The following is a 14890-nucleotide window of genomic DNA, read 5'->3' on the forward strand; positions in this document are numbered from 1 at the left end:
ACCTATATTTCAGCTTGCTGGTCATATGGGCCACATTCACACCTCATTTGTGCTGCATATCCCAAGGTATACCAGCAAAAAAAGGCATGCCTATATATATATATATATATATATAGATATATATATATATATATACACACACAGCAACATCCGCTACATTTGGGTTATTTCCCAAACATAATTCCTTTTGTTTTGGACTTAAAATTTTACAAAAAAGTACATGTTCAGGAAATGGAATGACTGTGGTCACTAGTAAGGCTGGGTTCACATCACCATTTGAGTGTCCTCAGCACAGACACGAATTCGGAACCTGAAATCGGCTGAAATCGTGTCTGTGCACGGAGAAAATTACCAGATCGTAGTCACTAGCTGACTATGATCGGATCCGCAGCCCCATAAAAGTTAATGGATCCGTACATGTCTGTGCACAGATACGATTTCAGCCAATTTCAGGTTCCGAAATCGTATCTGTGCTTCGGACACTCAAATTGTGATGTGAACCTATCCTAACTAGTAAACTTCGTTCTGTCCACTACGAAGCAACTGATATCTGGCCTAGTACTGCAAATATATAAGGTTATTGGGGGAGATTTATCAAACCTTGTGTGGAGAAAAAGTTGACCAGTTGCCCATAGCAACCAATCAGATTGCTTCTTTCACTTTTCAGAGGCCTTGTTAAAAATGAAAGAAGCGATCTGATTGGTTGCTATGGGCAACTGCTCAACTTTTCCTCTGCACAGGTTTTGATAAATCTCCCCCATTGAGTGCAGTGTCTGTATCCACTGATGCTAAATAACAATATGTGAAACTATGGGTAACATTGTGTTTCTATACTTTGGTCCAAATGTTTGCCTGATGAAATGTATAATGGGCTTTTAGATTTTTCCCATATACAAATCATGAGAAAATGCAGTGAAACACAGTGACAAGACTCTTCTCTTTTTTTTCTCCTTGGTTATAAAGCCTATATTGTTCCTGTTATTAAAGGGGCACTCCGGTGAAAACCTTTTTTTTTTTTTTTTTTTTTCTTCAAATCAACTGGTGCCAGAAAGTTAAACAGATTTGTAAATTACTTCTATTAAAAAATCTTAATCCTTCCTGTACTTATTAGCTGCTGACTACTACAGCGGAAATTATTTTCTTTTTGAAACACAGCTGTCTGCTGACATCATGAGCACAGTGCTCTCTGCTGACATCTCTGTCCATTTTAGGAACTGCCCAGAGCAGCATATGTTTGCTATGCGGATTTCCTTTTACTCTGGCAGTTCCAAAAATGGACAGCGATGTCAGCAGAGAGCACTGTGCTCATGATGTCAGCAGACAGCTCTGTGTTTCAAACGGAAAAGAATTTCCACTGTAGTATTCAGCAGCTAATAAGTACAGGAAGGATTAAGATTTTTTAATAGAAGTAATTTGCAAATCTGTTTAACTTTCTGGCACCAGTTGATTAAAAAAAAATAAAGTTTTTCACCGGAGTACCCCTTTAAGTTCCTCTTGTTCTGTGTCCATGTGCAGTTGAGCATGAGGGTAAATGAACAGTGTGACTCCAGTTGGAAAGATCTAGACTGTTACCTCATAATTCACCTGTTTATGGTGTTCAGGATAAGGCTTTAAAGGGGTATTCCAGGCAAAAACTTTTTTTTATATATCAACTGGCTCTGGAAAGTTAAACAGATTTGTAAATTACTTCTATTAAAAAATCTTAATCCTTCCAATAGTTATTAGCTTCTGAAGTTTTCTGTCTAACTGCTCATTGATGATGTCACGTCCCGGGAGCTGTGCATGATGGGAGAATATCTCCATAGGAACTGCACAGCTCCCGGGACGTGAGTCATCAGAAAGCAGTTAGATAGAAAACAGCAACTCAACTTCAGAAGCTAATAACTATTGGAAGGATTAAGATTTTTTAATCAAAGTAATTTACAAATCTGTTTAACTTTCTGGACCCAGTTGATATATATATATAAAAAAAAAGTTTTGGCCTGGAATACCCCTTTAACACAAAGAACCCTGCATACATTTTGGAGTTAAAAAAAATATAGCGGGCACCAAAACTGCTGAATGCCATATTATGAATCTCTAACCACATGCATAACATATTGCAAAATAAGTGTAAAATTCTAGTATTGAATATGAAAAGTAACCATGTTATCATCCTCTTTATCCTAGAACTATGTGACGTATTTTATTTAGCAGGTTGAGGTGGATGTATTTGTCCAGAAGACTGTTAGTGATCCCTGTCACAGACATGACCAGTAGGAGAATCAGTGCCATCTTGCTTACAGAGAATCCCTTTAGCCTAGTGGAAAAGAAAAAAACAAACAAGTATATTAGGATTTTTCTGATATACTGGACATATATGAAAAAATAGGACTCTACTCAACAGTTTCTATAAATAAAGCATTAGATCTTATTTACATTGTTACATAATTTATAAGGTTTAAAAAGTCTGTTACGTTTAAACCCAAAACCTCATTTTTTATTTATTTATTTTTTTTAATCCAGAGGAAGGCGAAAACCCTTCATGAGACTGGCACCAATTATCCTATAACAGGAAATATTCTTTCCCGACTCCAATATGGCAATCGTAATGTTCTATCCCCATAAATCTAGTATCTATAACCTGTAATATTATATTTGTGGGAGAGAGTTCCATAGTCTCACTGCTCTTACAGTAAAGAATCTCTGTCTGTGATGATGGTGAAACCTTCTTTCCTCTAGACGTAGATGATGCCCCTTGTCATAGTTATCGACCTAGGTATTAAAAGATCACAAGAAAGATCTCTGTACGGCCCACTCATATATTTGTACATTGTGATCAGATCGCCCCTACAATGTCTTTTCTCCAAACTAAATAACCCCAAGCTTGATAACCTGTCATGGTCCTGTAATCCTCTCATACCATTAATAATTTGTATCACCCTCCTCTGCACCTTTGTTCAGTTTAGCCATGTCCCTCCTATACACAGGCACCCAAAACTGGACACAATAGAAGCAAAACTATGTACAAGCCTCTATGCTGCTCTTGCAATTTTTCCTATTTTTATTTGTTTCTGAATAGACTGTAACCCTGCAAATTAACTGCCCAGTCATATCTCGCACCCCGCCATGTCTCACTTAACCCCACTTATGTCATATTCTTTCTCCAACATTAATAGTTCCTAAATCTTATTGGAAAAGAGAAAAACACATTATTAGGTTTTTCTGATATACTGGACATACTGGAAAAATAGACTCTGCACAACAGTTTCTCCAAATAAACCATTAGATCTCATTTACATAGTTACATAGGCTATTTTTTTAACCTAATAAACTATCAGGTTCAACCTAAAACCCTGCTCTGTTGATCCAGAGGAAGGCAAAAGAAAACCTCATGCCACATAACAGAAAAAAAACTTCCTTCCCAACTTATTTATGGCAATCAGAATAAATTGCTGGATCAACGATCTACTCCCATAAAACAAAGATCCAAAACATTAAAGCCCCTTTTAACTGTACAATGAAAAAAGAGGTAGCGTGCACTCACCACAGGTAAACAGCTGCAGGCCCAAGGTCCGGGATCACCGCGGCATAGACGAAGACGGTAAGGGGCGCTCAGAGGCTACGCCGGCTGTTTCGGACGTAGGAACGTCCTTCTTCCGGCCTCAACGTTCACGTCATAGCGTTGCCCTTTTATGGAAGTCCGTGAGTAACGGGAGTAACCATAGAAACATGTAAACTATGGATAAACGTATGGATCAAAAAGGAAGGTCCGGAAAAGCGAAAGGAAAATGAAGAAATAGGCTCCGTTGTCAGATGATAGAAAGGAGAGCTATTGATGTGAACTATACATTAATAGTGTAAACTATAATAAAAGTATAGAATTCAAAAGCTGCGAGTTGCTAGACCCAAGAGGTGAACAGAATAATGAATAAATGGTGATTGAACAAATGACAATAAAGACTGAAGGAAAACAAAAATGTGTATGATTAAATGTCTAAATATGACAAGGTGCAGATAAAGACTAGTGTTATTAACTTAAGAAGGGAGACATGTCGAGCCGCTCATTCAGCCCAGCCGGGCCCTGAGCGTTACATCTGAGAATATAACGTGCTTCACATTGGAGAAGAATATTTTCTCTATCTCCTCCTTGTTTAAGGATTGGAATTTTTTCAATCCCACCAAAGCGTAAAACATCTGCATCGTTGTTGTGCATTTCGTGCAGATGTTTCGCTAAACGTGGAGGACCTGTTCCTTTAGAGAGCGTATATTTATGTTCGCGAAACCTAGCACAGAGTTGTCTCTTGGTTTTTCCTATATAATATCTATTGCAAGGGCAGATTATGTAATAGACGACAAAAGTAGTTTTACATGTGATTAGTTGTCTAACAGAAATAGAATAGCCACCGAGGATGAGATGTTTGGCTCCTGTGTTGAATTTGCAAAATTTGCAGGATCCGCAACGATGGTTGCCTACTGGGGAAAGGTGCTGTAACCAAGATTCATTGAGGGGTGAAGTATGTTGCTTGAGTTTCTCACCAATAGTTTGATTCTTCCGGTAGGTAATTAACGGACATAGAGCTGTGACTTGTCTCAAGTCTTCATCAGTAGACAATATGTGCCAATGGCGTCTGATGGTTGAATTTATAGCATCGTTCATTTGTGTATTCTTAAATGAAAAAGTGAATCTACGTACTGTATCTTGATTCGTATTTTTCTTAGATTTTTTGTACTGTATCAAATCGTTTCTGTTCATTTCTTCAACTTTATTGAACGCTGTCTGGATGATATTAACAGGGTATCCGCGAGCCAACAAACGTTTTTTTAGATCTTCTGCTTGCGCTAAATAAGAGTCATGTTCACTATTTAGTCTTTTTAGACGCAAGAATTGGCTAAAAGGAATAGCACGCTTAGTGTGTGCAGGGTGTGAACTCTTAAAATGAAGTAGACTGTTACGGGCTATTGCTTTTCTATAGCCTTCTGTGTGCAGGCCTTGAGGTGTTTTGATGATCCTGATGTCAAGATAGTCCAGATGATTTTGACAGAAGACGGATGTAAACCGCATATTCATTGTGTTAGTGTTTAGATAGCTAACAAAGCTATTAAAGTGGTCCTCGGATCCTTCCCATAGGAGTAGCACGTCGTCTATATAGCGCTTGTATCCTTTAATGTTGCTAACATAGATGTTATTAGTAGAGAATATGTATTTATGTTCAAATACCGCAAGAAAAATATTCGCGAAAAGTACAGGAGACCGATGTACCCATTGCAGTTCCTGTCCTTTGGCGGAACCACTGGTTCTCATATTGGAAATAATTATTCTCTAGAATAATGGTTATTGCTTCAGCTATAAAATTGATGAAAGTAGGAGATTTTCCTGCTTGGCTGAGGAAGAACCTGACAGCCTGCACACCCGCACCAATAGGGATGCAAGTGTACAGGCTCTCAACGTCTATACTAGTAAGTTGGTAATGGTTAGTCCAGGTGACTGTATGTAAATATTGAAGGACGTCGCCGGAATCTTTTAAATATGAAGGAATGGAGGGTAGAAGGGGCCGTAATAACCACTCTATATATTTTGACAGATATTCAGTCGCGGAGCCGATCCCCGCGACGATAGGTCGTCCGGGGGGGTCGGTCCGCGACTTATGAATCTTCGGCAAAATATACCATTTAGGTTTTTTAGGTGCGACGGGTATCAACCGTTCTGCAGTAGAGTGATTTAAGACTCCCATTTCGACGGCTCGACGGAGAAAAGACCGGAGCGTATCCATGACCCTTCTTGTTGGATCTGTTAACACTTTTTCATAAGTAGTGCGATCTGCCAGCTGTCGCTTAGCTTCTCCTTCGTATTGAGATGATGACATTACGACGATCGAGCCACCCTTATCGGCTTTTGTTACTTTTAAGTCTCTCTGTTGAGAGAGCCAAGTTAGCATCTTATGTTCTTCTCTAGTCAAATTTTTAAGTGGAGCTGGATAAATAAGACATTTCAGATCCTGTGTGACAGATTGAGTGAATAAGTCTAGAGGTGATCCAGGAGGAACTGAAGGATTAAAGGTGGATTGACGTCCGCTATTAAACCTGGAATAGCCGAGGGTAGGTGCTGTTATATCAATGTCTTCTGTCTGTGGGTCTGCTAGTTCAGCTAGCATTCTAATATGTGATATTTCCTCATCATTAAGGCCACTTGCAGGAATAAAACCTAATGGTCCTATTGTGCAGGGTCTTTCACCCTCTCTCACAGGGTCATCTGATGTTTTGTTCCCTTTTGCGCTGAAGAATTTGTGTAGTTGGATTTTACGGACACCCTTAAAAAGATCAATCTCGAATTGAGGCATGTCGAAAGATTCGTACACGCCAAAATTGAGACCTTTGGATAATAATAAGATGCATTCAGTAGGTAGGTCTATGCCTGAAATATTTATTACATTCGTTGTTCCTGGTTCCAGGTCACTGTTTTCTTCCTGACCATGGTCCTTGTAGGGCCTCTTCCTTTTTCTTCCTCCCCTTCGAGTCTTCCTCCTAAAGGGAGGTTTGGGGTGTCATGTGAATCAGATTTGGTTCCTGTGTCTCTCATATTGTCGTCGCTGGTATCAGAATCAGTTGTCCAATAATCCGATGGACGTTTCTTTTTTTGGGCACGTCTTCTCGGGTTATTCCTATTGTTTCTATTGTTAGGTCGTTGGGTACGTGGTTGATGTTGTCGCCAAGAGAAAATCATGTTGTTCTCATAATCTGTTTTATCGCGTAGAAACTTGTCACGTTTTTTTTCCTTAACTTCAATTTCTGTTAGTTATGCTAGCTGAACTAGCAGACCCACAGACAGAAGACATTGATATAACAGCACCTACCCTCGGCTATTCCAGGTTTAATAGCGGACGTCAATCCACCTTTAATCCTTCAGTTCCTCCTGGATCACCTCTAGACTTATTCACTCAATCTGTCACACAGGATCTGAAATGTCTTATTTATCCAGCTCCACTTAAAAATTTGACTAGAGAAGAACATAAGATGCTAACTTGGCTCTCTCAACAGAGAGACTTAAAAGTAACAAAAGCCGATAAGGGTGGCTCGATCGTCGTAATGTCATCATCTCAATACGAAGGAGAAGCTAAGCGACAGCTGGCAGATCGCACTACTTATGAAAAAGTGTTAACAGATCCAACAAGAAGGGTCATGGATACGCTCCGGTCTTTTCTCCGTCGAGCCGTCGAAATGGGAGTCTTAAATCACTCTACTGCAGAACGGTTGATACCCGTCGCACCTAAAAAACCTAAATGGTATATTTTGCCGAAGATTCATAAGTCGCGGACCGACCCCCCCGGACGACCTATCGTCGCGGGGATCGGCTCCGCGACTGAATATCTGTCAAAATATATAGAGTGGTTATTACGGCCCCTTCTACCCTCCATTCCTTCATATTTAAAAGATTCCGGCGACGTCCTTCAATATTTACATACAGTCACCTGGACTAACCATTACCAACTTACTAGTATAGACGTTGAGAGCCTGTACACTCGCATCCCTATTGGTGCGGGTGTGCAGGCTGTCAGGTTCTTCCTCAGCCAAGCAGGAAAATCTCCTACTTTCATCAATTTTATAGCTGAAGCAATAACCATTATTCTAGAGAATAATTATTTCCAATATGAGAACCAGTGGTTCCGCCAAAGGACAGGAACTGCAATGGGTACATCGGTCTCCTGTACTTTTCGCGAATATTTTTCTTGCGGTATTTGAACATAAATACATATTCTCTACTAATAACATCTATGTTAGCAACATTAAAGGATACAAGCGCTATATAGACGACGTGCTACTCCTATGGGAAGGATCCGAGGACCACTTTAATAGCTTTGTTAGCTATCTAAACACTAACACAATGAATATGCGGTTTACATCCGTCTTCTGTCAAAATCATCTGGACTATCTTGACATCAGGATCATCAAAACACCTCAAGGCCTGCACACAGAAGGCTATAGAAAAGCAATAGCCCGTAACAGTCTACTTCATTTTAAGAGTTCACACCCTGCACACACTAAGCGTGCTATTCCTTTTAGCCAATTCTTGCGTCTAAAAAGACTAAATAGTGAACATGACTCTTATTTAGCGCAAGCAGAAGATCTAAAAAAACGTTTGTTGGCTCGCGGATACCCTGTTAATATCATCCAGACAGCGTTCAATAAAGTTGAAGAAATGAACAGAAACGATTTGATACAGTACAAAAAATCTAAGAAAAATACGAATCAAGATACAGTACGTAGATTCACTTTTTCATTTAAGAATACACAAATGAACGATGCTATAAATTCAACCATCAGACGCCATTGGCACATATTGTCTACTGAAGAAGACTTGAGACAAGTCACAGCTCTATGTCCGTTAATTACCTACCGGAAGAATCAAACTATTGGTGAGAAACTCAAGCAACATACTTCACCCCTCAATGAATCTTGGTTACAGCACCTTTCCCCAGTAGGCAACCATCGTTGCGGATCCTGCAAATTTTGCAAATTCAACACAGGAGCCAAACATCTCATCCTCGGTGGCTATTCTATTTCTGTTAGACAACTAATCACATGTAAAACTACTTTTGTCGTCTATTACATAATCTGCCCTTGCAATAGATATTATATAGGAAAAACCAAGAGACAACTCTGTGCTAGGTTTCGCGAACATAAATATACGCTCTCTAAAGGAACAGGTCCTCCACGTTTAGCGAAACATCTGCACGAAATGCACAACAACGATGCAGATGTTTTACGCTTTGGTGGGATTGAAAAAATTCCAATCCTTAAACAAGGAGGAGATAGAGAAAATATTCTTCTCCAATGTGAAGCACGTTATATTCTCAGATGTAACGCTCAGGGCCCGGCTGGGCTGAATGAGCGGCTCGACATGTCTCCCTTCTTAAGTTAATAACACTAGTCTTTATCTGCACCTTGTCATATTTAGACATTTAATCATACACATTTTTGTTTTCCTTCAGTCTTTATTGTCATTTGTTCAATCACCATTTATTCATTATTCTGTTCACCTCTTGGGTCTAGCAACTCGCAGCTTTTGAATTCTATACTTTTATTATAGTTTACACTATTAATGTATAGTTCACATCAATAGCTCTCCTTTCTATCATCTGACAACGGAGCCTATTTCTTCATTTTCCTTTCGCTTTTCCGGACCTTCCTTTTTGATCCATACGTTTATCCATAGTTTACATGTTTCTATGGTTACTCCCGTTACTCACGGACTTCCATAAAAGGGCAACGCTATGACGTGAACGTTGAGGCCGGAAGAAGGACGTTCCTACGTCCGAAACAGCCGGCGTAGCCTCTGAGCGCCCCTTACCGTCTTCGTCTATGCCGCGGTGATCCCGGACCTTGGGCCTGCAGCTGTTTACCTGTGGTGAGTGCACGCTACCTCTTTTTTCATTGTACTATTGGATACTTTATCTAGTGTGTGCACCCCGCAGGTGCTGCTCTGTTATTTAACGGGTCCGGAGGCTGCCAGTGTATACCAGCGGTATCGTATAACTGCATGTTTAGCTGCATGGTGTGCTCTCTCCTCCTTTAGTGGTTTAGGCCCCTTTTAACTGTGTTTATTGAGTCAAACGTGACAACATCATGTGGCATAGAGCTCCATAGCATCCCTGCATTAAATAATTCCCAAGTGCAAGGAAAGCAACACATTGTTCGATGATCCCGGTCTATGGAACAGATTGCCCTGTCTGTACCCTAGACATCTTATCCCCTATCCAAAGAATATGGGAAAAGATGTCTGATTGCGGGGGTCCCGCTGCTGGAGACCCTCGCAATCTCTCCTGCAGCCCCCCAAGTCATCACTGCACAGATCTAAGTTTGCTCTGTGCGTGATGATTCATGATACAGGTCTATGGAGGGGGCGTAATGGCCGCCATGCCCTCTCCCATAGGCTTGCATTGAGGGGGCGGAGCGTGACATCACAAGGGGCGGAGCCATGATTAGAGCTTTTTTTAAATGGGAAAAGGGGGGTGATTCAAACTTTTATTAGGGAAGGGGTTAACTGATCTTTATTCACTTAATTTTTCTCATTTTTTTTTTTTACAGTGTTATAGCTCCCATAGGGGGCTATAACACTGCACACACTGATCTTTTACATTGATCAATGGTTTCTCATAGGAAACCATTGATCAATGATTCTGCCGCTTGACTGCTCATGCCTGGATCTCAGGCACTGAGCAGTCATTCGGCGATCGGCACCAGGAGGCAGGTAAGGGGACCCTCCTGCTGTCCTACAGCTGTTCGGGATGCCGCGATTTTACCATGGCGATCCCGAACAGCTCCCTGAGCTAACTGGCATTGGTTTACTTTCACTTTAGACGCGGCGTTCAAGGGTTGATCACAGTGCCGCGCGCTATTAGTCACGGTTCCCAGCAGTTGTTAGAGGCTGGGCCCGACCCGCTATGACGCGGGGCCACACCGTGGCCCCTGCGTTATAGTAAGGGAGAGGACTCAGGACGTACCGCTACATCCTTAGTCCTTAAGGGGTTAAGCCTCTTGGACATGGAGTTCAGCAGAGCTTCACAGGTTGCCACTGGAGTCCTCTTATACTCCTTCATGACAACATCACAGAGCTGGTGGATGTATAAGACCCTCTGCTCCCTCGCCTTCAATGTGTGCATGATTATAAATATGCCATTATAATATCACAATATATAATAACGGTAAATACCTATATTGTAAAAGGATGAAATGCATATAATAACCATGCTGGGAAAATGCAGACTAGAAAAATATAATTATATACAAACCCCAAGCAAAAAAAAAAACCTTCATATGTATCAGCAATGATCAAAAGCATTTTACATTATATTATAGGTATTTATTGTTATGATATATTTTTATTTAGAACGGCATATTTATAGTAATGCACACATGGACTATTAGATCTTATTCCTTTGTATATTTTTTGAGTGGTACACCTTTAGTATGCTGTTTTACTAGGAATATCTGTTTGTTCATATAGGTGGAGGAGGTAAACCTTTTAACCTGGTGTCAAGTAATTACTCCTTGGGTTCATTGCTCCTCCCCTATTTCTGTATTTGTATGACTAAGGTTGGATATTCCGACCGAAATGCTTCACCTGTATCTTCACATTCTGTATATGTCTGATTGACTTAAATAAGAGCTGGACATTTTCCTTAGTTTTAACCCCTTTAACGGGGTACTCCACTGGAAAACATTATTTTATTTTAAATTTTTTTCAAATCAACTGGTGACAGAAAGTTAACCCTTTAAGGACCACAGGTTTTTTTGTTTTTGCACTTTCGTATTTTCCACCTCACCTTCTAAAGATCAGAACGCTTTCAATTTTGCACCTACAGACTCATATGAAGGCTTGTTTTTTACGCCACCAATTGTACTTTGTATTACCATTAATCATTTCACCCAAAAATTTATGGCAATGTCAGAAACAAATTATTTGGGGGGAAAAATTGGAAAAAATACGCTATTTTGTAAATTTGGGGGGCTACCGATTGTATGCAGTGCACTTTTGGGAAAAAATGACACCATATATTTATTCTGTATGTCAATACATTTACAATGATACCCCATTTATATAGTTAATTTTTTTTTTTTTTTTTACAGTTTACTACTTAAAAAAATTATAACTACATGCACCAAAATTAGTATGTTTAAAATTTTCACATTCTGACCCCTATAACTTTTTTATTTTTCCATATACGGGGCGGTATGAGAGCTCATTTTTTGCACCATGATCTGAAGTTTTTATCGGTACCATGATTGTTTTAATAGGACTTTTTGATCGCTTTTTAGAAAAAAATTTTTGTGTATACTAAGTGACCATAAATACGCAATTTTTGACTTTTTTTTGAATTTTTTTACGTGTACACCATTTGCCATGCAGTTTAATTAACATTATATTTCTATAGTTTGGACATTTATGCACGTGGCGATACCACATATGTTTATTTTAATTTTTGATTACAAGTAATTTTTTTATAAATGGGAAAAGGGGGGTGATTCAAACTTTTATTCAGGAAGGGGTTAAATCACATGTATTCACTTTAAAAAAAAAACTTTTTTTTACACTTTTTTTTAGCCCCCATAGGGAACTATTACATGCAATACTTTTATTGCATACACTGAACAATGCTATGCCATAGCATAGGATTGATCAGTGTAATCTGTGCTCGATTGCTCCAGCCTGGATCTCAGGCTTGGAGCAATCAAACGCAGATCAGACAGTGAGGAGCAAGATAAGGCACCTCCTGTTGTCCTCTCAGCTGTTCAGGATGCCACGATTTTACGGCGGCTTTCTTGAACAGCTCCGCTGAGCAAACCGGCAGTATTTTCTCTTGGTTTAGATGCCGCAAATTTGATCACGTAAGTCAATGAGAAATCGCTAATTTCGAATTCCACTTTGCGTTTTTCACTTTGGCATATTTTTTTTTATCCTTTTGGCGTTTTTCACTTTTTCTGCGTTTTTTTTCCGCTCTTTGGCGTTTTGAAAATAACGCTGTCGTTCCCTCAAACCGGCGTTTTCTGTCAAAATCGTGGCGTTTTGCTCCAATAGATGTCTATGGGAGTGAGAAAACGCCAAGAAAAACGCTTTGTGGATTTTAACTTTGGCGTTTTTGCAGGCGGTTTTTAATCTTTTTTGGACTCTAGCGATCCAAAAAAGTGATGTAGATAGATGTTTTTAATAAAATTTCGTAGGGTACCATTAAAAAAATGTTTTAAAAAATATACAGTAGTGAAGGAAAAAATAGTATCTAACGAAATGTATATTATTGAAAAAAAAAACTATTACTTTTTAACCCCTTAAGGACTCAGGGTTTTTCCGTTTTTGCACTTTCGTTTTTTCCTCCTTACCTTTTAAAAATCATACCCCTTTCAATTTTCCACCTAAAAATCCATATTATGGCTTATTTTTTGCGTCACCAATTCTACTTTGCAGTGACATTAGTCATTTTACCCAAAAATGCACGGTGAAACGGAAAAAAAAAATCATTGTGCGACAAAATTGAAAAAAAAAACGCCATTTTGTAACTTTTGGGGGCTTCCGTTTCTACGCAGTGCATATTTCGGTAAAAATTACACCTTATCATTATTCTGTAGGTCCATACGGTTAAAATGATACCCTACTTATATAGGTTTGATTTTGTTGCCCTATAACTTTTTTATTTTTCCACGTACGGGGCGGTACGAGGGACTTTCAGTTTCACTTTAGAAGCGGCGGTCAGCTTTGACCGCCGCTTCTAAAGGGTTAATACCGCATGTGGTATTAGCCGCGGGTCTCGGCCGTTGATTAGCGCCGGGACCGACGCGATATGATGCGGGATCGCGGCGCGATCCCGCTTCATATCACGGAAGCCGGCGCAGGACGTATATAAATATACGTCCTGCGACGTTAAGGGGTTAAACAGGGATCAATTTATGTGTGCGGGGAAATAAAAATGTAGCCGACAATTATAAAAATGTATTGTGTGTGGGTTTTCACTTTTTGCTTTATTTTTTACATTTTTTTTAGTTAGTACTACTACTCCCAGCATGGAACACACTGTTCCATGATGGGAGTAGTACTACCTGTACTAATAGACAGATCGCCTGCTGCGATCTTTCTGTATAATATATAGATGCGGCGGCCGCTCTTCTATGGTCCCCTGCCCTGACGTATATTTACACTTATTCATATTTCCCACAGAGCTGTGATTGGCCAGATGGTTCCAGCCAATCACAGCTCTCTGTGAGAAATAGGAACATGTGTATATATACGGCCGTGCAGGGGACCATAGGAGAGCGGCCGCTGCATCTATACATTATACAGGAGCATCACAGCGGGTGTCAGGAGTGATACCCACAGTAATCTTTCCATAACTGCAGGTAATACTACTCCCAACATGGAGCACACTCTGCCTCATGCTGGGAGCTGTAGTACCTGCATTAATAGACAGATCGAAGCGGGTGTCAGAAGTTACACTCGCTGCGATCTGTCTATTAATACAGGTACTACAACTCCCAGTATGGAGCAGAGTGTGCTCCATGTTGGGAGTAGTAGTGCCTGCTTAAGGACACATCACAGTGGATGTCACTACTGACACCCGCTGTGACCGTCCCGTCTATAGCAGAGATGGAGCAACTGTATACATCGCTCACATCCCTGCTCTGCACTATACTCCGGGCCGGCCACTCATTCATTCATCTTTTCCTCAGAGCTGTGATTGGCTGAAACCATCCGGCCAATCACAGCTCTGGGTGGGAAATATGAATTTCTGTTGACATCAGTGCCCGGAGTATAGTGCAGAGAGGCGAGCGATGTATAGACCCGCTCGCTTCTCTGCTATATTATGGACGATATATGTCTATAGTACAGGTACTATCACTCCCAGCATGGAACAGTCTGTTCCATGTTGGGAGTAGTAGTACTACATAAAAAATGTAACATTTTATTTATTTTTTTTTTTTAAGTGAAACACACACTTTATTAAAAAATAATAAAAAATTGGGTTATAAAATATATACATTGCGTTTAATTAAAAAAAATTCCATCACTGCTGCATCCTTTTTTTTTTTTTGGTACCCAAGATATTTTGGGTACCAATTGAAAAAAACGCAGGAAAAAATGCCAGGAAAAAAAAGCAAGAAAAAACGCATGATGACGTCACTTGCACTGGCGATTTTTCTGGCGTTTTTTTAATCCCTAAAAACGCAGTGCACAAAACCAAGTGGAGACTTAGCCTAAAGGGTTAATAACGGATATCAGCCCGATCGGCGATGTACGGTATTAGCCGTGGGTCGTTGTTGCTGATAGCAACTGGGACCCAGCAGATAAGAAGCGCACACAGCTCCTGAGCGTGCTTCACATAACGGGAGCCGGCTGTCCTTGGTCGTTAAGGGGTTAAACAGA

The 14890-nt window shown here is 40.1% G+C and overlaps 1 protein-coding gene across 2 annotated transcripts in view; it reads right to left on the bottom strand.

Moving 5' to 3' along the window:
* Nucleotides 1-1959: 1959 nt before the first annotated feature.
* Nucleotides 1960-14890, bottom strand: part of MGST2 (microsomal glutathione S-transferase 2) — a 67595-nt gene continuing 54664 nt past the window's right edge. For both annotated transcript variants that reach the window (XM_056551748.1, XM_056551749.1), the window contains exon 5: nucleotides 1960-2299. In XM_056551748.1, coding sequence (XP_056407723.1) covers nucleotides 2161-2299 — 139 coding nt within the window. In that variant the 3' untranslated portion in view covers nucleotides 1960-2160. The remainder of the gene's footprint in view (nucleotides 2300-14890) is intronic.

The sequence above is a fragment of the Hyla sarda genome, chromosome 1, assembly GCF_029499605.1.
Source record: "Hyla sarda isolate aHylSar1 chromosome 1, aHylSar1.hap1, whole genome shotgun sequence".
Lineage (NCBI taxonomy): Eukaryota > Metazoa > Chordata > Amphibia > Anura > Hylidae > Hyla > Hyla sarda.